The 23,394-nt window shown below is 39.5% G+C and overlaps 1 protein-coding gene and 1 pseudogene across 2 annotated transcripts in view; both read right to left on the minus strand.

Moving 5' to 3' along the window:
* Nucleotides 1-23,394, minus strand: part of LOC307152133 (complement C3-like) — a 340,855-nt pseudogene that overhangs the window by 245,602 nt on the left and 71,859 nt on the right. The gene's annotated exons all lie outside the window — the stretch shown is intronic.
* Nucleotides 20,074-23,151, minus strand: LOC307152645 (complement C3-like). The gene is made up of 8 exons (XM_079861465.1): nt 23,056-23,151; nt 22,776-22,971; nt 22,190-22,358; nt 21,636-21,709; nt 21,409-21,497; nt 21,142-21,224; nt 20,957-21,044; nt 20,074-20,663 (listed from the first exon to the last, which is right to left on the minus strand). Exons 1-8 carry the CDS (start codon nt 23,124-23,126, stop codon nt 20,630-20,632), a joined length of 804 nt encoding a protein of 267 aa, XP_079717591.1. The 5' UTR covers nt 23,127-23,151; the 3' UTR covers nt 20,074-20,629.

The raw sequence follows: 23,394 nt of genomic DNA on the forward strand, positions 1-23,394 counted from the left end.
TAGCTCCAGGATCTCCAGTTATCTGCAGCCTGACCTCATCTCCTGTTTCATAGGTTTTCCTCTTGTCCTTCACCTGAAGCTTGAGCTGTTAAAACGAGAGACACTGAATCAGATCTAGTTGATTAGCATTTGATTGACATCAACTATTTCTTGTGATGGTTGACCCACCGTTCCCATGCACGTGTCCTTCACATCGACCCAGACTGAATCAGACACCACCTCAGACGAGCCCACATGGTAATAAGCCACAAAGCGGAAGGACGGCACCATGTCTCTGGTTACAAGTAGAGTCAGAGACACTAGAGCTTGTCCTCTCCTCTTGAACCTGTCTGCTTTAACAATCTGACCTTTACTTAAGACCTGTAAATGAGGAAGATGAGTTAACAGTATTTATGATATTCATATGATTTCAAACACAAGCTGTGGTAGTAATCATATATTGATATAATAAATACATTTGTGGTGCAGCTTTATTTAGAAAGAACCATAATCTTTACCATGTATGTGTAATCTTGATCTTTGACTTGTCCAGTGTACAGATTAACTGTCATTTGATCACCGATCTGAAGCTCTGCAGCACAAATGCTGATGTGCAGGTAATTCTTGGAGTCTCCTTTGGGAATGTAAGCGAGAGCCGTCATCATCTTCACTGCCTGCTGTTCATCTGTTAATTGTGGATCTTTGGTTTTTGCCTGAAAAGAACAAATACACTGTTTTCTGATGTGCTGTGTAGTATATACTCCATTGCTTGGTCAACATATGTTAACTGATCTATTTTCCACCAGTTCTTCAGTGAAAGTGTCTGAAAATTAGTTGAGTTTGCAGGTCTTACAGTGATCTGCAGTGTAGAAGATCCTCCTGGAGTGTTGACGGTAACCTTAGCAATGCCATTGGCTCTTGTTTGACCTCTGACCCCTCCAGGATTGATCTCCACTACCACATTTTCAGCAGGAGTCTGGTCAGGATTTGTTAAATGGACCTTTTATAGAAGCCGAAGCAAAAAAAAAAAAAAAAAAAAAGGTTCCACGTAACTAGGTTACATTGGGTTTATGTAACATTATTTATTTCAATTAACTAAGTTAATTACATAAGGTTAATCCAATGCCGTTTAGTTGAATAAGGTTAACAGTCTTAAACAAATATTTTACATTAAACCAAAACAAATAAACTGGATTATTTTTGCACATCACAATAGGGAAGAAAAAATTGCAACTTCCATTTCATGCAAACTTAAATAGTTTATGATGTTTACTTGTTTGTCAATGTTTTATACCGAGACACTGAAGGGCATCCCAGGTATGAAGAATTGTGGTGTTTTCTTGAAGTGGATGGTGTACGGTGACGTCACAATCTGAATGCCTCTTCTTTCTGCTTCCACCATTTCACTGCCTGAAAAACACACACACACACACACACACACACACACACACACACACACACACACACACACGATTAGCCTCTCATATACAATCACACACAGGCATGTAAACATACAGATGTACAGTATCTGTTGAGTCTTACCACTTTCTGTTAAAAGACTGGCTGAAGCATAGATTGATCGTCCAACCAGCTGGATAATGTCTGGAAAGGTCTTAATGATCATCTCCCTGGTCAGTTCTGCTGTACCTTCTCCTTCAATAATCTATTCATATGAGCAAGACAACAGCAGTCAACAAGACGCAGTAAAAAGCATTTTATTGTTTTATTCAAGTCGTCCTTTTGGTGAAGAGAAATGAGATTGATCCCAGCTTGTAAACTGTTTAATTTCTCTCACCTGAACTCTTTGAAGAGAAGAAGGAATACTTGTTTTCTTCTCACCGTCCATCACACCAAACATCACAAACGCATGTCCTTCCACCTTCTGTCCAAACAGGTACCTATAAAAGCACATACAGTTTCTGCTGTAAAAACTGAACGGTGACGACAACTGTCCCTGATCCACGTCCACTTTCATTACATAGAAAAAAAAGCAGCTTGAACGTTTGTCTAACAACCTTCTTTTCTTTCTCCACAGTCATACATGTTTTGAACAACATGAGGGTTTTAAGGTTTTTTTTTTTTTTTTTTTTTTTTTATATGAGCATGTACACAACTCATTTTGTATATATATATATATATATATAGTTGTGTTCAAAATAATAGCAGTGTGTTTAAAAAAGTGAGTAAAGCTCAAAATCCTAATAATAACTTTTATTTCAATACACAAAAAATGCATTGGGAACACTGCACATTCTATTTAAGATCAAAACATGAAGAAAAATTTATCAAATTTGTTTTTACTTTATAGAAAGTGAAGAAAATGGAATTTAAGCTGTTCAAAAAATAGCAGTGTCTGCATTTTTCTTTACAAAATTAAACATTTACTGTATAAACTTAAAAATGCTTGAAGATTTAGCTTTCTTGTGAATCACTGAACTAATATTTAGTTGTATAACCACAGTTTCTGAGAACTGCTTCACATCTGTGTTGCATGGAGTCGACCAACTTCTGGCACCTGTGAACAGGTATTCCAGCCCAGGACGATCGCACTACAGACCACAGATCCTCTGCATTTCTTGGTTTTGCCTAAAAAACAGCCTTTTTGATGTCACCCCACGTTTTCTATTGTATTAAGGTCCGGGGATTGGGCTGGCCACTCCATAACGTTAATGAAACGTCTGGAACCAAGATGCTGCTCGCTTACTGGTGTGTTTGGGGTCGTTGTCTTGTTGAAACACCCATTTCAAGGGCATTTCCTCTTTGGCATAAGGCAACATGACCTCTTTAAGTATTTTGATGTACTCAAACTGATCCATGATCCGTGGTATACGATAAATAGGCCCAACACCATGGTATGAGAAACATCCCCATATCATGATGCTTGTGCCACCATGCTTCACAGTCTTCACAGTGTACTGTGGCTTGAATTCAGTGTTTGGGGGTCGTCTGACAAACTGCCTGCGGCCCCTAGACCCAAAAAGAACAATCTTGCTTTCATCAGTCCACAAAATATTGCGCCATTTCTCTTTAGGCCAGTCAATGTGTTCTTTGGCAAATTGTAGCCTCTTTAGCACATGTCGTTTTTTCAACAATGGGACTTTGCGGGGGCTTCTTGCCGATAGCTTGGCTTCACATAGGCGTCTTCTAATTGTTGCAGTACTCACGGGTAACTTTAGCTCTTCTTTGATCACCCTGGAGCTGATCATTTGCTGAGTCTTTGCCATTTTGGCTATTCTTCGATCCATTCGAACGGTAGTTTTCCATTTTCTTCCACGTCTTTCTGGTTTTGGTTGCCATTTTAAAGCATTTGATATCATTTTAGCTGGGCATCCTATCATTTTCTGCACTTCTTTATAAGTTTTCCCCTCTCCAATCAACTTTTTAATCAAAGTACGCTGTTCTTCTGAACAATGTCTGGAACGGCCCATTTTATTCAGATCTTCAGAGAGAAATGCACTATAACCACCATGTAAGTGCAGAAAACGTGTGTCTTTTATTTTGTATTTTGCGCGTACATTTCCAGGTGTTTGGTCACATGGGTATTAGTGGGTATTTACCTGGTAGCGCTCCCTGTCTTGTGGAACACTGTGTAGAGAGGGGGTGAGTGGCAAGGAGTGCTCACTTTCAGTTGACCGTTTGCACGTCTGTATGGTTATTTGTTTACATGGATTTGTGTCAGTACGTACTTTAATGGTTCGAGCGTGGACAATCTGTTACCTGTAAGAATAAACCATTGGATGTTACGGATGGAAACGCGTCACAAATCTTTCCTGCTGCTTAGCCTCTCAGCGGCTATAGGTTGCCGCTTCACTTAGTCAACTGAAATTACACAACTTTGGATTATACGGAAATGGGGAGCGGCTGTTCCTGCACACTGCATGCTGTAGCGGACGCGCGCCGCGAAGTGGATTGACGGACACGACGCACATACAACAAAGGAGGTATGTCAGCGTTTTAACTGGAGTGTGGCTGTATTGCTGTTGTGGAAGACGCTGTTATAGTGTCACGTTGGATTGGCGCTGGGTTGAACGCGCTTTGTGTTGCTGTTGCATATTTATGAGCTCTCGTGTGCTGCCTCGTTACGTTCATTCATTGTTTGGCTCTGTGAGCGCGCTGTTTTGAAACGGAGCTCACATTGTTCGTTGCGTTGGACAATGAACTCAGAGGATATAGAGCACGCTGCTGATAGCAGGAAACGAGAACCCACAGCAAAAGCCCTGATGGCTAAACTTGAAGCCTTGCAAAAAGATCGCAAGAGTAAAGTGAATAAAGTAAAGAGTACAATTGGGTCAATGAAAGAGTTGATGAAATGTGATGACAATGCGTCTCAAGTGTGTTCAATGCTGAAAACGATACAACTGCTTATGGATGATGCATCTGTATAAAAAAGTATTGCCTCTACTACCTCCTGAGGAACAAATTATACAAAACGAATGGTTTGAATCAATTTTGAAATCTTATAATGGATTTGTGGATGATGTTCAACAATGGATGAATGATACTGGGAAATCTAATTCCTGCACTGCTCTATCTGATACCCATGAGCTCAGGGTTGAGGAAGTAGCTGTAACGTCTCAAGGGGTTTGTTCATCTGGTATTTCACACTCTGTTGACGTGGTGTCCACAACACATAATATTCAGCTTCCTGATGCACATCAACAAGCTACAATGGAATCTGAGAACTTTGAAAATGAAGTTGAACCTATGGACAGCGTTTCAAATATAAGCAGTAAAAGATCTGGAGTGACAGCCAATGGATCTCGTTCAAGCCGATCTTCCATTTCTTCTACTCGTCTTAAGGCTGAAGCAGAACTGGCTGCTTTATTGGCCTCTCAACAAATGCTGCAAAGGAAACATGATTTAGAGGAACAAGAGGAGCTATTGAAGAGACGGAGGGAAAAATTGGAGTTGGAAACTAAATTAGCAGAGTCAATGGCACGAGTAAAGGTGTATCAAGATGTGCATTCTGAATCTCATTCATCTGTTGGTAGAACTGTGTCTAAATCTCTTCATCCTGGGGCGGAGTCATTTGTTCCTTCAGCCAGTGGGCCGGCAGCATCTGTGTCTATGTCTGTACCGCGTACATCGCATGTGGATCACATGCAAAGGATGTCAAAGTATTCCCTATCTCAGCCAGTACAACAACAATCAACAAGATCTAAAATTAAACCATCACAATCTGCATTGCCTAACACAACATCATTGGATAATCAGAATATTGGACATGCTTATGGGTCAAGACCAAGTTTTCAAAATGATGTGAGCCACGCAAGCATGCTTCAGCTTATGGGTAAGCAAAATGAAATTGCTAATTTATTGGTTAAACAGCATAACTTGTCTTCGCTTCCACCCAGAGAAATACAGTATTTTGATGGAGACCCATTGCGCTTTTATGAGTTTATGCGCACATTTGAGGAAGTGGTGGAAAAGAAGGCAGACAATCTGGGAGATTGCCTGCACTACCTGGAGCAATATACACGAGGACAGCCGAAAGAACTTGTTAGAAGTTGCCAGCTCATGACCCCTTCACAAGGTTACTTAAGAGCAAAAGCATTGCTTAAGGAGAACTTTGGTAATGAGGTAAAAATAGCTTCATCATATATGGAGAAAGCTCTTTCGTGGAAAGCTGTAAAATCTGAAGATGCTAAGTCCCTACAAGAGTATGGTCTTTTCTTAAGGAGTTGTTGCAACGCTATGCAAGACATTCACTATATGAACGAGTTGAATCTTACAACTAACATGCAAGTCATTCTCTCAAAGCTTCCTTATAAACTTAAAGATAAATGGAGAGTCGTTGCATATGAGTTAAAGGAGCGACGCCACATTCAAACCAACTTTTCTGATGTTGTTGATTTCATTGAGAGACAAGTAAAAATTCTATCTGATCCTGTGTTTGGTAATATTCAGGATGTCTTGCCTGCTGGAGGTAGGAAGATGAACATCAAAGCAAGTCAGCCAAAAGCCAGAAGCAGTTTTGCGACCACTATCACTGCTATGCCTGAAATGAGAGAACACCGTAAGATATCACCTAACAGAATCTGTCTCTTCTGTAGCGGTCAACATACACTGGATGTTTGTAATAAACTTACCAAAAAGGGTCACAGGGAAAAGATGAACTTTCTGATGACGAGAGGAGTTTGCTTTGGATGCTTGGATACAGGACACCTCAGCAGGGACTGCAAACAGAGAAGTATTTGTAGCATATGTAATCTTAAACATCCAAGTCTTCTCCACATTTATCCTCACGAGAAGGTAGACACTTTGGACAAGAAGGCAGAATCCAAGTCAGCAGTAGCCAGTGCTATGGTCTCGCTCCAAACCAGTGGTCTTACTGGGGCTGGTAATGATAACTGTGCGTTATCTATCGTTCCAGTATGTGTTAAATCGAAAATGGGAAACAGTGTGGTGATGACGTATGCCTTTCTTGATTCCGGAAGTTCTGCTTCTTTCTTCTTTCTTCTTTCCTTTGGAATGCCTACGTCCAACTGAACAGCAACTTGACAGGACAAAGAGAAAGCGTGGTTCGAGAGGAGGAATTAAACGCCGCGTTCGTGCAAGAGGATTTAAACCTCCACTTCCAACTATAGTCCTCTCTAATGTGAGATCGCTAAGGAACAAATTAGATGAACTTCATGCCTCCACGCAATACAGGTATGAATTCAGAGACAGTTGTCTGTTATGTTTTAGTGAGACTTGGCTAAATCATACAGTGAATGATGACAGTCTTTCCCTACCTGGCTTTGGTACACCGTTAAGACTTGATAGAGAACAAGAAGCTACGGGGAAATCGATTGGTGGAGGACTATGTATGTATATAAACAACAAGTGGTGTAGACACCATATCATCAGACACACCATCAATTCCCCAAACTTAGAACTCTTATCAGTTTCCTTAAGACCTACTTATTTACCGCGAGAGTTTGGGCAACTATTCGTATGTCTAGTGTATATTCCCCCTGACGCAAACTACAAAGAGGCTGCAGATGCGATATATCACCATATACAAGAATTAGAGACAGCGTCCCCAGATACTCCCAAACTTATTCTGGGTGACTTTAATGGCTGCTCTTTGTCATCTGTATTACCCCAATATCAGCAATATGTGAAGTGCGCCACGCGCGGATCAAAAATAATTGATCTATGCTATGGTAATATAAAAAATGCCTATAAAGCAGTCAACAAAGCAGCGATAGGCGGATCTGATCATAACACTGTTTTTTTGTTACCCTCTTATCGACAAAAACTGAAAAGGGAAAAACCTAAAATGACATGGGTGCGTGTTTGGGATGATGACAGTGTGACAGCTCTTCAGGGATGTTTTGACTGCACGGAGTGGAGCGTTTTTGAGTGTGCAGATCTTGATGAGCATGCGGATGTTGTCACGTCATATATTAATTTTTGTGTGGATAATGTGATCGCGACAAAACGCGTGAAACAATTTACTAATTCAAAACCATGGATCACAACTGAAATTAAAAAGCTGTTAGCGGACAAAGAAAGAGCATTTAAAGGAAATGATCGGTATGGAGGAAAGCTGATTCAGAAGGAAATACAGAAGAAAATTAAAAAAGGTAAAAGACAATATAAAGATAAAATTGAACGACAACTTCAGGAAAATAATTCGCGTATGGCATGGAGGGGCATAAAAACTATAATAGGTCAAAATCACCATTCTAACAGTACGGTACACACAGTCGAGCAAGCAAATGCCCTGAATGAACACTTTGCGAGATGGGAGAATGACGCGCCAGTTAATCCAATCAGCCTTGAAGGAAGAGCAAGTGCCTAAATCAGGGTAAGCTGTGAGGAAGTGGTGCGGATCTTCTCCCATGTAAGGACTCAGAAAGCTGCCGGCCCTGACAGGCTGGAAGGCACCATCCTAAAGAGCTGCAAAGAACAACTGAGCCCGGTGTTCAGAGGGTTGTACCAGAAATCACTTGACACACACAAAGTCCCAAAGATATGGAAAACTGCAGAAATTGTACCACTTCCTAAGAAACATAAACCAGATGGACTGAATGATTTTAGACCAATAGTGCTCACTTCAGTTGCTATGAAATGCTTTGAGCGGATCATTTTAACTCATCTCAAAAAACAAACCAAAGAACACATGGATACATTACAGTTTGCCTATAGAGAGAAAAGAGGTGTGGAAGATGCAGTAACAACTCTCCTGAATGGAATTTATAAACATCTTGAAACACCTGCCTCTTATGTACGCATCCTATTTGCAGACTTCTCTTCAGCTTTTAACACCGTTCAGTTACCTATGTTGATAGAGAAGCTGATAATCATGGGTGTAAACCTCAATCTGGTAAAGTGGATTCAGGACTTTTTAACAGGCAGACTACAGTTTGTGAGAGCGGGTCACAGCCAGTCAAAAATCATCATGACAAACACAGGAGTGCCACAAGGATGTGTTTTATCATCGCTGTTATTTATTCTGTATACTAATGACTGTGTCAGCCACCATTCCAAATGTTCATTGATTAAGTTTGCAGACGATGCTGCCTTGGTTGGGCTTTTAACAGATAACGAGCAGGACTACAGGACTGAGGTTGACCGTTTCTATGAATGGTGTAGTGAAAACTCACTAATTTTAAACATCCCAAAAACAAAAGAAATGGTGATCGACTTTAGGAAAAGGCCCCCTCCACTGCAACCTGTTACTATTCAAGAGACAGTTATTGAGATTGTAGAGGAGTACAAGTATTTGGGCACTATTATTGATCACAAACTCACCTGGTCAGCCAATACATTAGCAAGATACTCAAAAGCACAGCAGCGGCTCTTTTTCTTAAGAAAATTGCGCAGTTTTAATGCAGAGACTAGTACTCTGACATTGTTTTATTTAACTTTTATTCAGAGCGTGTTGTCTTTTGCCATCCAGTGTTGGGGGGGGGGGTCTTTCTATTTCGAACAGGAACATGCTGGACAAGGTGACAAAAATGGGTAGAAAAATTACTGGATCAGACACTAAAAGCATTACAAATCTGACTGACCAGTATACCCTTAATTTGGCATTGAGAATATTGGAAGATCCATTGCACCCACTTTGTTCAGAATTTTCCCCCCTCCCCTCTGGACGTAGATTCAGAATGCCCCGAACAAAAACTAAACGATATATTACATCATTTTTGCCGAGGAGCATTCAATTACTAAATAGATCATCCATAGGCATATAGACATATTTGAAATGCGTATTATTGAATACTGAATACTTATTTATTTATTGATTCTTTTAAGCTGTTGAACTGATGATTTTATGCCTTTGCTGTATTATTGTTGTTGTTGTACATGTCTTGTTTTTTTGTCTTATTGTTATATCATGTTTGCTGTGTTGATGTTTAATGTGGCTCCCATGAGTGCAAAACAAATTCCCCTCGGGGCAATAAAGGTTTCATTCATTCATTCATTCATTCATTCATTCTGTACGGAAAGTTTGATGAACAAGCTCAACCTTCCCGGAAAGAAAGTTAATATTCTTCTCAGAACGATGAGTCAAGATAAATCAGTCGGTAGTTACGTTCTAAAGGACTTGGAGGTTTCTGGGTTGAGTCAAGATTACTATTGTCCATTGCCTGAAGTGTATACACAGAAGATCATGCCGGTGACCACAGCAAACATCGCCTCTCAGAAAGATCTTGAATGTTGGCCTTATCTGAGTCATATCTGTCTACCTACGATTAATGCTGGCATTGAGCTTTTGATTGGAGCTAATGTTCCAGAAGCATTGGAGCCTTGGGAGATCATACAGAGTCAGAATAATGGCCCATATGCTGTCAGGACCCTGTTCGGATGGACTGTTAACGGACCACTTAAAGGAGTAGGCATGAATGGAGATGATGCTGCCAACCAACTTCCCGTGACTGTGAATAGGATTGCAGTAATGAAGTTGGAAGAGTTGTGGAAGCAGCAATTTAAGGCCGATTTTCCAGAGACTGCTCATGAAGAAATGGTAGGAACATCTAAAGAAGATCAGCAGTTTATGAATGTTGTGTCCAATTCAGCAAGACTGATTAATGGTCATTATTACATCGGTCTACCATTCAGAAATGCTGAAGTAGTCATGCCTATGAACAGGAGAATTGCAGAACAACGTGCTTTAACTCTTCAAAAAAGGTTTAAAGTGAATTCTTCCTTTCATGCAGATTACACCACCTTTATGGAGGATGTGATCCATAAGGGTTATGCAGAAAGGGTACCTGTGGCTGAACTGGAGAGACGCGACGGACGTCTGTGGTATTTACCCCATCACGGTGTATATCATCTCAAAAAACACAAGATTAGGGTTGTGTTTGATTGTGCAGCTTCCTATCAGGGTATATCACTGAATAGCAAGCTTCTACAGGGTCCAGACTTAACCAGTTCACTGGTGAGTGTACTTGTACGATTTAGACTGGAATCTGTTGCTCTGATGGCCGACATTGAAGCCATGTTCCACCAAATTAGAGTTCACCCAGAAGACTGTGATCTCTTGAGATTCCTGTGGTGGCCAGAAAGTAATGTAAACGGCAGTCTGGAGGAATACAGAATGGTGGTTCATTTATTTGGGGCTACATCATCACCAAGTTGCTCAAGTTTCGCATTGAGGAAATGTGCAATGGATCATAAGGATCTATTTGACCCCAAGACAATGGATGTTGTTCTCAATAATTTTTATGTGGATGACTGCCTCGTTTCAGTACCTTCCGAATCAGATGCTGTGCAGCTGTACAAGGATCTTACTAGTATGTGTGCTAAAGGTGGTTTTCGTTTAACGAAATGGACGAGCAACAGCCGTGCTGTATTGGGTGCCATACCTGAGGATGACAGAGAGAAAAAGGTAAAGGATCTGGATTTGGATCATGACACTTTGCCACTGGAAAGAGCCTTGGGAGTGCAATGGTGTGTTGAATCAGATGCCTTTCAATTCAAAGTGGTAGTCAAGGATAGACCTCTTACCAGGAGAGGAATTCTCTCAGTGGTCAGTTCCATCTACGATCCTCTGGGGTTCTTGTCACCTGTGATTCTGTCTGCCAAGAGGATACTGCAAGATCTGTGTAAAGAGGGTATTGGATGGGACAATGATATTCCTTTAGTGTATGCTCAACGCTGGATGAACTGGCTGGATGATCTGCATCACTTGAAGAGTTTTGAGGTCAGAAGATGTTTGAAGCCTGATGGGTTTGGTGAAGTAACTTCTGCTCAAATGCACAATTTCTCGGATGCAAGCGAGCAAGGATATGGGGTGGTTACCTACCTGTTGCTTCATAATGACCAACAACAGGCATATTCCACCCTTCTGGTAAGCAAGGCAAGAGTTACACCAGTGAGATCCATTACAATCCCTCGCCTGGAACTTGCAGCTGCCACTCTTGCAAGCCGTATTGACAAGATCTGGATGAAAGAACTCAAGATGCCCTTTCAGAACTCTGTTTTTTGGACTGACAGCACGTCAGTACTCAAGTACCTTCGAAATAGGACCTCAAGGTTTAAGTGCTTCGTGGCTAACAGGGTATCTGAAATCTTGAATGTTTCTGATGTTGCACAATGGAGGTACGTGAATTCGTCAAGCAATCCGGCAGATCTGGCGTCTAGAGGAGCAAAGGTGGATTCATTTTTGAAGAATGAGATGTGGATTTCTGGTCCCACATTCCTCGTTCAGCCACAAGAAGACTGGCCAATGGACCCCACCGAAAGGGACGCAATACTCTCTCATGATCCTGAGATTAAAAGGAGTGCTTTGGTAAACACGATAGAAGTCAATGAAAATTCTGACTCCATATCATGTCTCTTTGATTACTTTTCCTCTTGGATCCAAGTAAAGAAAGCCGTAGCATGGATCCTTCGTGTGAAACAAATCTTGATGGACCGTAGCAAGGAAAGGAAACGACTGCAGGCTTCTCTTATTTGCTCTGATAAAGACCTAGATCAACAAGTGATGATTATTAATCAAGAAATGCAGAAGTTTAAACCTACTGTTCGTAAGGACTTACTTTCGCTGGAAGAGTTGGAAAAGGCCGAAATGGAAATCATCCGACTTTCTCAAAGTAAGAGGTTTCCGGAGGAACTAAAGAGTCTACGGAAGTGTGGAGTAGTCAAGCGAAATAGTCCTCTTTACAGTCTTAATCCAATACTTCAGGTCTGATATCATCAAGGTTGGTGGACGCCTTGATAACGCATTGATCCCTGAACACTCTAAACACCAAATCATATTGGCAAAGGACTTACACATTTCCAACCTAATCCTGCGTCAAATTCATGAGGAAGTGGGACATAGTGGACGTAACTTCATGTTGGCGAGTCTTAGACAACAATATTGGATCCCTGGAGCTAGCGTAGCCATCAGAACGTTTCTATCAAAATGTGTCGTGTGTCGAAGGTTCAACGCAATTGCAGGTCATCAACAGATGGCTGATTTGCCTCACGATCGAGTCTCCGCAGACAAACCACCCTTTACTCATGTTGGACTGGATTGTTTCGGCCCTTTTGAGGTAAAGAGAGGAAGAACCACTCTAAAGCGCTACGGAGTCATTTTCACCTGCTTGACTATTAGAGCTGTTCACATTGAAATGACTGCATCACTGGACACCGACTCATTCATTCATGCACTCAGACGTTTTATTGCTCGACGAGGACAAGTGGCCGAAATACGTTCAGATAATGGAACGAACTTCGTCGGGGCTGATCGTGAATTAAAGGAGGCGATACAAAATTGGAACCACAGTCAGATAAACGATTTTCTTCTACAAAAGAAGATAAAATGGACTTTCAATCCTCCTACCGGTTCACACCACGGAGGGATCTGGGAAAGACTCATCAGATCGATAAAGAAAATACTCAACTCCATCCTTCGAGGGCAAAGTTTGAATGAAGAAGATCTTCATACTCTCTTGTGTGAAGTAGAGTCCATACTTAACAACCGACCCATAACTAGATCATCTTTGGATCCTGACGACATGGAAGCTTTAACACCTAATCATCTTCTCCTTCTAAAAAAAAGTTTACATTACCACCCGGATTGTTTGAGAAAGAAGATTTGTATGCTCGTCGGCGATGGCGTCAAGTTCAGTATTTGGCCAACCAGTTTTTGAAAAGATGGATTGGCGAATATCTACCTCTATTACAGGAACGCCAAAAGTGGGTGGCAAAGACACGGAACTATCAGTTGGGAGATGTTGTTCTGATAATGGATGAAAACGCACCTAGAAGTTCCTGGATCATGGGCAAAATTATCCACACGATAGAGGACAAAAAAGGATTCACACGGCAAGTTAAGATCAAGACTATGAGTACCTGCTTGACCAGGCCAATTACCAAGATTTGTCGTCTTCTTGAAGCCGAGGAATTTAAAGATTAACTATGACTGACATTTGAGAGCTCTCAACTGACCCTTTTGACTTGACTTGTTGACTTTGACTTGATTGAATTACTGACTTTACTGACTTAGACTAGACCTTTACATTAACTTTACTCGGCTACGAGGATGAACTAAATGAACACTTGTGTGATTGGACATTTTCACATGCATACATTTTTCACATTTAAGCACTTTGTAAAAAAAAAGCGAAAATCATGTATGACAATTATGTAATGTATTCTTCATATCTTTATTATGTCTTTGATTATTACAGGTGTATTGTGTAATAATCAGGGGCTGGAATGTAAGTGCAGAAAACGTGTGTCTTTTATTTTGTATTTTGCGCGTACATTTCCAGGTGTTTGGTCACATGGGTATTAGTGGGTATTTACCTGGTAGCGCTCCCTGTCTTGTGGAACACTGTGTAGAGAGGGGGTGAGTGGCAAGGAGTGCTCACTTTCAGTTGACCGTTTGCACGTCTGTATGGTTATTTGTTTACATGGATTTGTGTCAGTACGTACTTTAATGGTTCGAGCATGGACAATCTGTTACCTGTAAGAATAAACCATTGGATGTTACGGATGGAAACGCGTCACGAATCTTTCCTGCTGCTTAGCCTCTCAGCGGCTATAGGTTGCCGCTTCACACCATGTACAGTCCAGTACTGCATTCGTCCTTAAATAAGGGCCACTTATTGACACTAGTTTTTTCACAGAATGATTAACCTCACTAATTGAACTCCACACTGCTATTATTTTGAACACACCCCTTTCAATTAATGATTCAATTATACAGAATTAGCAGCATACATGTCTTGACTGTTGGGTCTGTTGTTTTTCTATTACTCTAATTATTTTGAACACAACTGTATATATATTAGGGCTGGGATATATATCGCGCGATATTGTTATGCGCATCTCATCAGTAAAGCCGGTTCCCTTGATTACTAGTAAATCGCCATCACCTGCTTTCAGATGGAGCGGTGTTAAATTAACACTCCTGGGGCTGTGAGTGTATATGAGTCCACACTCAAGAGTGTAAAGTGTTAAAATAAGAGTGTTAAATTAACACTCAAGAGTGTTAAAGTTAATGAGATAATTAAGAGATTAATTAAGTCATTATTGAGCATTATTGAAGACACCTGATGTTAACAAGCAGAATCACTGAAGGAGAAAATCACAAATTGTAAGTTACCATTGTGGTGATGGGTGTTTGCTTTAGTTGGGCTCTTGACCATTACATGTTTACTTTAATATTTACTGTTGTTTGACTGCTGTTATTGATTTATAACAGTCAAATGAACAAAGTAAACTGTGATTTGATAGTGTTGGTTGTGTTTTGACATAATCATGCTGTGATCTGAAAAATGAAACTTTTTGAAGTTATTTGGTTTAACTTATTAGCAGCAATTTTGTGATTCTTCAGCCTACAATTATCAGTACTTTACTTATGATTCAAAATATTTAATAAACATTGTTCTGATCAAAAGACTTTTAAATGAATTAATTTAGAAACACAGACATCAATAATCAGCCTGTGAATCTCAACAATGGTGACAATAATAAAGCATGTTGCAGTGGCTGCCACCAATCACAACTCATTAATGGCTCCCATCATGCATTGCGGTATGAATAAATTATGATCTGAATTGTCTATGTAATTTACTTTTCCTAATTGAATATTCTGCTTATCACCATTGTTGAGATGCATTGACTGAATCTCGATGTCTGTGTGTGCCTAAAAGAAATATTTTTTAAACAACTTTTAAGAAATCCAACTAAAGAGTCCAACTAAAGCAAACAATCATCGCCCTAATGGTAACTTACAATTTGTGATTTTCTCCTTCAGTGATTCTACTTGTTAACATCAGGTGTCTTCAATAATGTTCAATCATCACTAAATTAATCACTTAATTATCTCATTAACCTAAACACTCTTGAGTGTGGACTCATATACACTCCCAGGAGTGTTAATTTAACACTGGAGTTTTTGCTGTGTACAAATGGCCGTAGTTAACTGACAAGCTGAGCCATATCGCATTAAATATCGCTGGCGATACGGCCGCGATATTAATGCGATATGGCTCAGCTTGTCAGTTAACTACGGCTCTTTGTAGTAAATGCCGCTCCATCTGAAAGCAGGTGATGGTGATTTACTACTAATCAAGGAACCGGCTTTACTGCCGAGATGCGCATAACAATATCGTGCGATATATCGCCCAGCCCTAATATACATATATATATATATATATATATATATATATATATATATATATATATATATATATATATAGTTATATAGTTATCTAAAAAGTGTTAGTTAGAAGAACAACAGTTGAATTTTACAGTGTAGCCAATATACTCTAGCCTGCACAGCAAAAAACTCCAGTGTTAAATGAACTCTCCTGGGAGTTTATTTGGCTCCAGACTCAAGAGTGTTAAAGTTAATGAGATAATTAAGTGATTCATTTTGTGATGATTGGCCATTATTGAAGACACCTGATGTTAACAAGCAGAATCACCAAAGGAGAAAATCTCTTTTTAAGTCACCGTTATGGTGATCGGTGTTTGCTTTAGTTGGGCTCTTGACCCTTAAACTAATAACATTAGATTTTGTTTGGCTGTTGTATCTGAGTTATAACTCTCAGATGAACAAAAGTTGATCAGGTGCTGTTGGTTATCTTTTGCCATAATCATAATTTTACCTGAATCACAAATCTCATTTAGAGAGTTATGTCTACCTTGTTGGTTACAGCAGCACTGTGAATTTACAGCAAATGATCTCAGCATTTTCAATATAATCCAAAATACATTGAAAATTACTTTATTTAGACACACTGACATCAAGAATCAGCCTGTGAATCTCAACAATGGTGACAATAATAAAGCATGTTGCAGTGCATTCTGGGTGCCACCAATCAAAACTCATTCATGACTCCCATCATGCATTGCAGTATGAATAAAGTATGATCTGAATTGTCTTTGTAATTTCCTTTCCCTAATTGAATATTCTGTTTGTCACCATTGTTGAGATTCATACACTGGGTCTTGATGTCTGTGTGTGTATAAAAGGAAGATTTTGTTTTATCAGAACAACTTTTAAGAAATCCTTTAGACCAATTAGAAAATGCTGGATCTTATGCTGTAGAATCACAGTGATGCTGTAATCAACAATATACATTTAAGTCAGAGATCAGACTCTAAATGAGTTCAGTGATTCAGCTGAAATTATGATTATGTCAAAACATAACCAACACCACCTGATCAACTTTCTCTTTGTTCATCTGAGAGTTATAACTCAGATACAGCAGCCAAACAAAATCTAATGTTAACAGTTTAAGGGTCAAGAGCCCAACTAAAGCAAACACTGATCACCACAATGGTGTCTTAAAACATGAGATTTTCACCTTCTGTGATTCTGCTGGTTAACATCAGGTGTCTTCAATACTGGTCAATCATCACTCAATGAATCACTTAATTAGCTCATTAACTTTAACACTCTTGAGTGTTAATTTAACACTCATATTTTAACACTTTAACACTCTTGAGTCTGGAGCCATATAAACTCCCAGGAGAGTTAATTTAACACTGGAGTTTTTGCTGTGTGGTTAAAACCAGACCATTCTCAGTAGTAACTGAGTTATGGTCTGGCAAACCTTCATTAATAACTCATTTCCAAAGGGGCGTCACCAACGGACGTCGCTCAAATGCCTCTGGGCTCAATTGGATAGGCCTAAATCCAATCAGAGCGATCGTCATCGTGTAAAGCCCGCCTCAACGTTTCTGATTGGTGCCTCGATTTGGACGGATTAGAAATCGTCTTGAATGAGCTCTTTGCCAGACTACCCAATAATAACCAACTGCAGAACCGCAGAACCATACGTCATAACAGTGTGAGGACGACAGCTCCAGCCTGCAGTCTGATGCCGGAAGTGGACGGAGTTCATGTTTAACACGGTAGAACAAGGAAAAGAAGAAGAGAAGAAGCTAAAAATAAGTTATATCTTTGTTGGATACAACATACTTAACGTTACGCTTATACAAAACGGCTCTAAGTATTTTGTAAGTTAATATTCAACAATACTATTGATCTGTCATTGACACCATTATATGAGAACTGAACTGAGCTGGATGATAACATCACAGTTTTCTCCAGAATGGCTATATAGATTAATTAACTGAATGAATAACTTTTGTACAACAGAAATGAATCAACACTGAACCTACTTAAGCTGGATTATGACACTATTTTGTTCTAGATCTGCCGAGACAAACTTCGTTGCATTATTTTCCTATGATCCGTGTAAAGCTGCTTTGAAACAATCTGTATTGTAAAAAGTGCTATATAAATAAAGGTGACTTGACTTAATAAATGTGACCTGATCATGTATTGTTATTTTACAGTTGCATTGTATCACTTTGTTAGGTTACATATTTATGGTTTGTGATTTAATTTGTTGTTAAGCGTTGTATTTTATAGCATTTGTTAAATTTTCTGACCATGAGAATTGAATTAATTGTATTTTATTTCACCTACACAACCACATAATTCAGAGAGGTTCAGCGCTAACACCTTTGGAGCAATGCACAACATGCTGCAGAAATGTTCACTACCCTTTTTGTGATAGCAGTATTTTTAAACAGACAAAACGGGACAAATTGAATAATCACATTAAAATCCACTTTAAAAAGGCTGTTGTTCATGGAGGTATGAACATCTGGAGTTATTTTTTAATATACAGTGGCAATAGATATTATTTTACATTTATGCATTTGGCAGACACTTTTATCCAAAGCGACTTGCATTGCATTTCAAGGTACACATATTTAATAGTAGTCCCTTTGGAATTAGATGGTTTTCTGCATGATTTAGACAAAATATTAAATTATCTTCATTAACGTCTAAAGGTTACACAAACAATCCACACTGAAACTTAAGCTAACAAAACACAAACAATTATATATTTCTGTATTTATATTTTGTTATAATAATATTTCACATCTATGAATGCATCCCATTAAACATGCAAACACAGGATAAGTTTGAGTAGGGTTGGAGTTAAAGGAGATGAAAGGCGCTGTCAGGACTCTGGTTTGATCTTCAGCCTTTCCGCTGTGTTTGTCTTGTGTCTTGATTGTCAGTTCACCTCACTCTACCATCACAGCTGAATCCCATCCTAATTAGTGCTCTCACTCTCATTACTCACACACCTGTTTCCCATTCTCTGCACTGATTTTCTCCACTACTTATGCTTCTCTCTTTCTTTGGTTCTCTGTCAGTGTGTACTGGTTTCCGTCCGCTTCACCACTGTCCCCTTGCCTGAAAGTCTTGTTTTGGTTGCTTCTAAAAACCTTTAAAGCCTTGTCTGAGTATTTAATCCTGTTTTGTTGTTTATTTGCCTAGTTCCTGTTCCCTATCTCAACTCAGCTTGCTCACCTGGTTTTTGACCCCCCTGCTTTCGTCCTGGACTATTGCCTTGGCCTCTTCCTTTAAACTGTTGGTCCGCTACTGGTTTTGACCCCCACCTGTCCATTGGATTTCGCCTCTGTCTCGACCCTCTTACTTGGTGGCTCGGCTACCAATTATTTTATGTTTTGTATTGTTTTCTTTCAACCTTTTGGACAAATTCTATTCTCAATTGATCTGCTCTTGGGTTCCTATTGTCTCTGCACCTACCTTACAGGCGCCTCAGGATTAACTCCATTTGTATGGAGTTTTGATTTATTTGATTTATTTTTCACTTGAGAATTATTGTTAAATGTGTGCCTGCATAACTTTTATAAGATTTATTTTCTTTGGTTTGATTTTATTTTGTATAATTTATTTATTATTTAGTTAGATTTTGTATTTTTATTTAGCTATTATTTATTTGGAGCAATTAAATCAAATGTTCAAACGCTCAACCTTTGTTTTCATATCATTATTTTTTTGTTTTAAAGGGTTAGTTCACCCAAAAATTAAAATTCTGTCACTAATTACTCACCCTCATGTTGTTCCAACCATGTAAGTCTTTCATTCATCTTCGGAACACAAATTAAGATATTTTTGATGAAATCTGACAGCTGTTTCACTCCTCCATAGGCTTTCGGAGGGACCCAAACTCGCCGGCCAGAATAGTTATTAAAAAGCATCCGACATTGCCGGAAGCGCAAAACGGTCTGTTTATAAGCAGAGGAAGACGCGCGCTGTATGTAAGCTATTGAATTCGACACTTATTGTGATTTAGGTCTTGATGATGTCGGGACATCATCTTGTACAGTAGATGGCGGTAATACTCCCAAGGAGTGAGCAGCCAGTAACAAGTAGTAGTAGAAGAAGAACGCTGTAATCTCAGTTCTCGCGCATGCGTCCTGGCGCTCCCGTGAACTCTCGTCAGAGGCCCACATTGAAGAACACTAATAGTTGGATAAATTCGTTATTTTTGATGTTTTTCCGCACAAAGAGTATTGTCGTCGCATGATAAACTTAATGTAGAGCCACTGTAGTCACTTGGACTATTTTAACAATGTTTTTAATAACTATTCTGGGCCAGCGAGTTTCGGTCCCTCTGAAAGCCTATGGAGGAGTGAGACAGCTCTCAGATTTCATCAAAAATATCTTAATTTGTGTTCCGAAGATGAACGAAAGACTTACATGGTTGGAACAACATGAGGGTGAGTAATTACTGACAGAATTTTCATTTTTGGGTGAACTAACCCTTTAAGCTTTGTTCAATTTATATTGTTAATCATTTGACTCAACAAAACAAAATTGATAAAGTATAATTTTAACTTTTAAAAAACTATTAACATTTGTTAATAGTAGTATATTGTATTTTGTTAATAGGACAAAACATAATTTTTACATTTTATCATATTTGAGATATTACATTAAATGACAATTAAATTGTTTAAATGCCTTGCTGTGCCCACTTCCGCCATCAGACTGTCAGGCTGGCGCTGTCGTCCTCACACTGCTATGACGTATGGTTCTGTGGTTCTGCAGTCAGACCTATCTCAGACTTGCAGAGCAAATCTAAATTTGCCGGAAGTTTGTCTGGGTTTTCCCAGGCTAAATATTCTCTGGAGCTGCTCTCTGTGCCACACACTTTGAAAACCCCTGGTGTAACCAACTGATGTCAGGTTGATTGAACATGAACACACAGAGTTCCTTTCAGACACAGCATACATCAATATATTGTCCATAATCCATCATGTTCACACTAGCATCCCCAAAATCAGTGGGTGCTTCTCAATGCTCAAACTGATGCTTTCTTATATCCTCGCTCCTCCATCCTCCAGCCCATGGCCCGGAAACAATGGATCTCAGTCATCTAGAAGAGCATCTCAGTCCTCTAACTGCACTGTGAGGAGGCGAGGAACGATGAGCGAGGAAACTTCAGTCATGAGAGCAGATACACAGGAAACAATATACTACCAGTAAAATACAGAATAACCACAACTCAAAAAAATAAGCCTTTTGAGACTAAGATAAATGTCTTTGTTACTTTGGAAGTTATACTATCTCAAACACTCATGAAAAGTTTTGGTTGCTCACATTATTTTGTAGTTTACATAGAAATCTATTTTAAATCAGTGTGTGCATACACTAAATATTAATTTTCAATACAGTGAAGCAGAACATGTGTTGTCTTACTTGGCTTCAATGTCGACTGTCAGGCTCTCGTCACCCACATAGAAGAATGACTTACTGGGTCTCATTCTGACTCCAAATGTTGGCGGCACTATAAATCAATCCAGAGAAAAGACACAAATAAATAAACACATTATCTTAGTTTTATTGCATTTACACAAAACACATTTTGTTGACACACATCTTACCATATTCTTTGACCTCAAAGTCTGCAGTAAACGTCTTCCGAGGAGTGTTTGTGTACCGAGTGACAACCTTCCAGATCCCAAGACTGAAACAAAAACATTTCAAAACATTTTTAAATAAGCATTATACAACAGATGAAACAAACCTCATAACACAGATCACATTTATGAGTATTGGCTGTGTTGTAAGATAGACATAATGAATCACTAAATTAAATTAACTCGGGTTGAGCAAGTTCAGTCTTCACAGTGTTTCACACACAAACACACCTGGCAACCTCAGGAATGGCGTAGCTTCCAGACTGCATCCCTTTCACTGGATATATTATCTGTGATGAAACTGTGATGCCTTGTGGATTCTTCAGAAACACAGAAATCAGCATTAACACTGTGTGTTTACTGAGATCAGCAGTGCAATGATGCTCATTACAGCTGAAATGACTCGAGTGTGTGTGTGTGTGTGTGTGTTAACAGTGTGCACTTATATAAGTGTGTACCATGATCTCCACCGTGACGTCAGTCTGACTGAGTGGTTTCATGTTGGGCGTCAGAGAGAAAATCCTGTATCGAACTGCAAAAGAGGTCAAAGCAAAAAAATTATTATTTTTTTACTCAGATTCAAACCCTGAATACATGCAGCGGTCAGTTTAATAATAAACAATTATGTCATGCTTATGTATAAAGTTCACATTGTGCGTTATATTTTCCAAGTATTTCATGAGTTCCTTTGCCCATATAATCTTTAAGCTAAAAAGGTTAAGCGTATTTGGCTTGCTGTCCACAATGGAGGGCTCAATGAAGCAGCTTCAACTCGAGCTTAGATATACCCTCCAGTGGGACTACTAATGCTTACATGATGAGTATGGTAGCAAGATGTTATAATTATGTTATTTAAATGATGTTGGTGGAGTTGGGGAGGTGGAGGAACGCCAAAACAGCTGATGCCAGAGCAAGGTGAGCGGCTGCTTATGCTCCAGCAGTTAATTGAAAGATTAGATTAGATGTTCCTCCCGAAATTACGTTATGAACTTTACTTAGCACTGAATCGTACCTCTGCTAGCAGGTGTGTAGATGGGCTTGTCTGTCTGTACAAATATATATCCAGTCTGGAATGAGACCATGACCACTTTCTCCAGAGTGTGGGATGGAAACTGAGCTTGTAGATACACATACTGCTTCTCCAGAGGATCATCAGAGAAGAAGTTCTGACCATCAGGGATCTAGAGAACAGATAATCATCAGCCTGAATTTTATGTGATAATAAAATAATGAGAATGTGTTATGATCCCAGCCTGTGTTCCCCTGTCTTGTGTGTTCCTGGTCTCTTATGTTATTTCCTGTCTTACACCATGTTTTGTAGTTCTTTGTAGGTTTTCAAGTTGATTAGTCTCCAGGTGTTTCTTATTATCTACACCCCCTTGTTATCATGCCTGTATATATATAGCCCTTGTTCTCTGTCAGTCGCTGAAATCACATTCTCTGGTTTATCGTGTTTTTATTTGTTTATGCTAGTTACCTTGTGGATTATGACCTTGTGGATTATTTGAATAAACCTGGATGTGGATCTGCTTCCCAGCCTGCTCCTGACTCTCAACATGTTACAGAATGAAACATCACTGTATTTATGGAGCTCTCACCTTTATATCTGTAAGGATCTGGTAATTGTTTTCTGCAGTCAGTGTCACTGTTTTGGACAGTATCGCCTTGTCTTTCTTTGGGAAGGTCTTCACTGAGATCCTCACGTTCAGGTTTCCTCCAGTGTGATCCTGAGCCTCCACAAACACGTTCTCTGAGGAACCCACTCTCAGCAAATTAGGAGCTGACAGAACAAACCTGAGGAGATCAAATCACAGCGTTTGAAATCTTAAAAACTGATTATTAGTAACTCTATGAGCAAACGGTGTGTTTAATACTCACAGCGGGTCACACAGTGTGAGGAGGGATGAGGAGAGAAGAACAACAGTCAGACACAGCAGCTTCACCTCCATCGTGTCTCTGTGTGTGTGTGTTTGTGTGTGTGTGTGAACCTGCAGCAGCTCAGATTTATACCCGCCTCCGTGACCCTCACAGTCCAAACTTCTCTCTCTGTTTTTTTGCATTTGTTTTGTAAGTAAACTGACACTTCAGTTCAGCAATCTACAATCTAACAGTATAGCAAGGAATATTTATGTTTGACTGGCATTCACTTTTCAAATCCTTATGAGATCTTTATGAATCGCCTGTGTGATACACAAATAACTTCTTTATGTTCATACA

Source organism: Squalius cephalus (assembly GCF_949319135.1).
Source record: "Squalius cephalus genome assembly, chromosome: 2".
NCBI lineage: Eukaryota > Metazoa > Chordata > Actinopteri > Cypriniformes > Leuciscidae > Squalius > Squalius cephalus.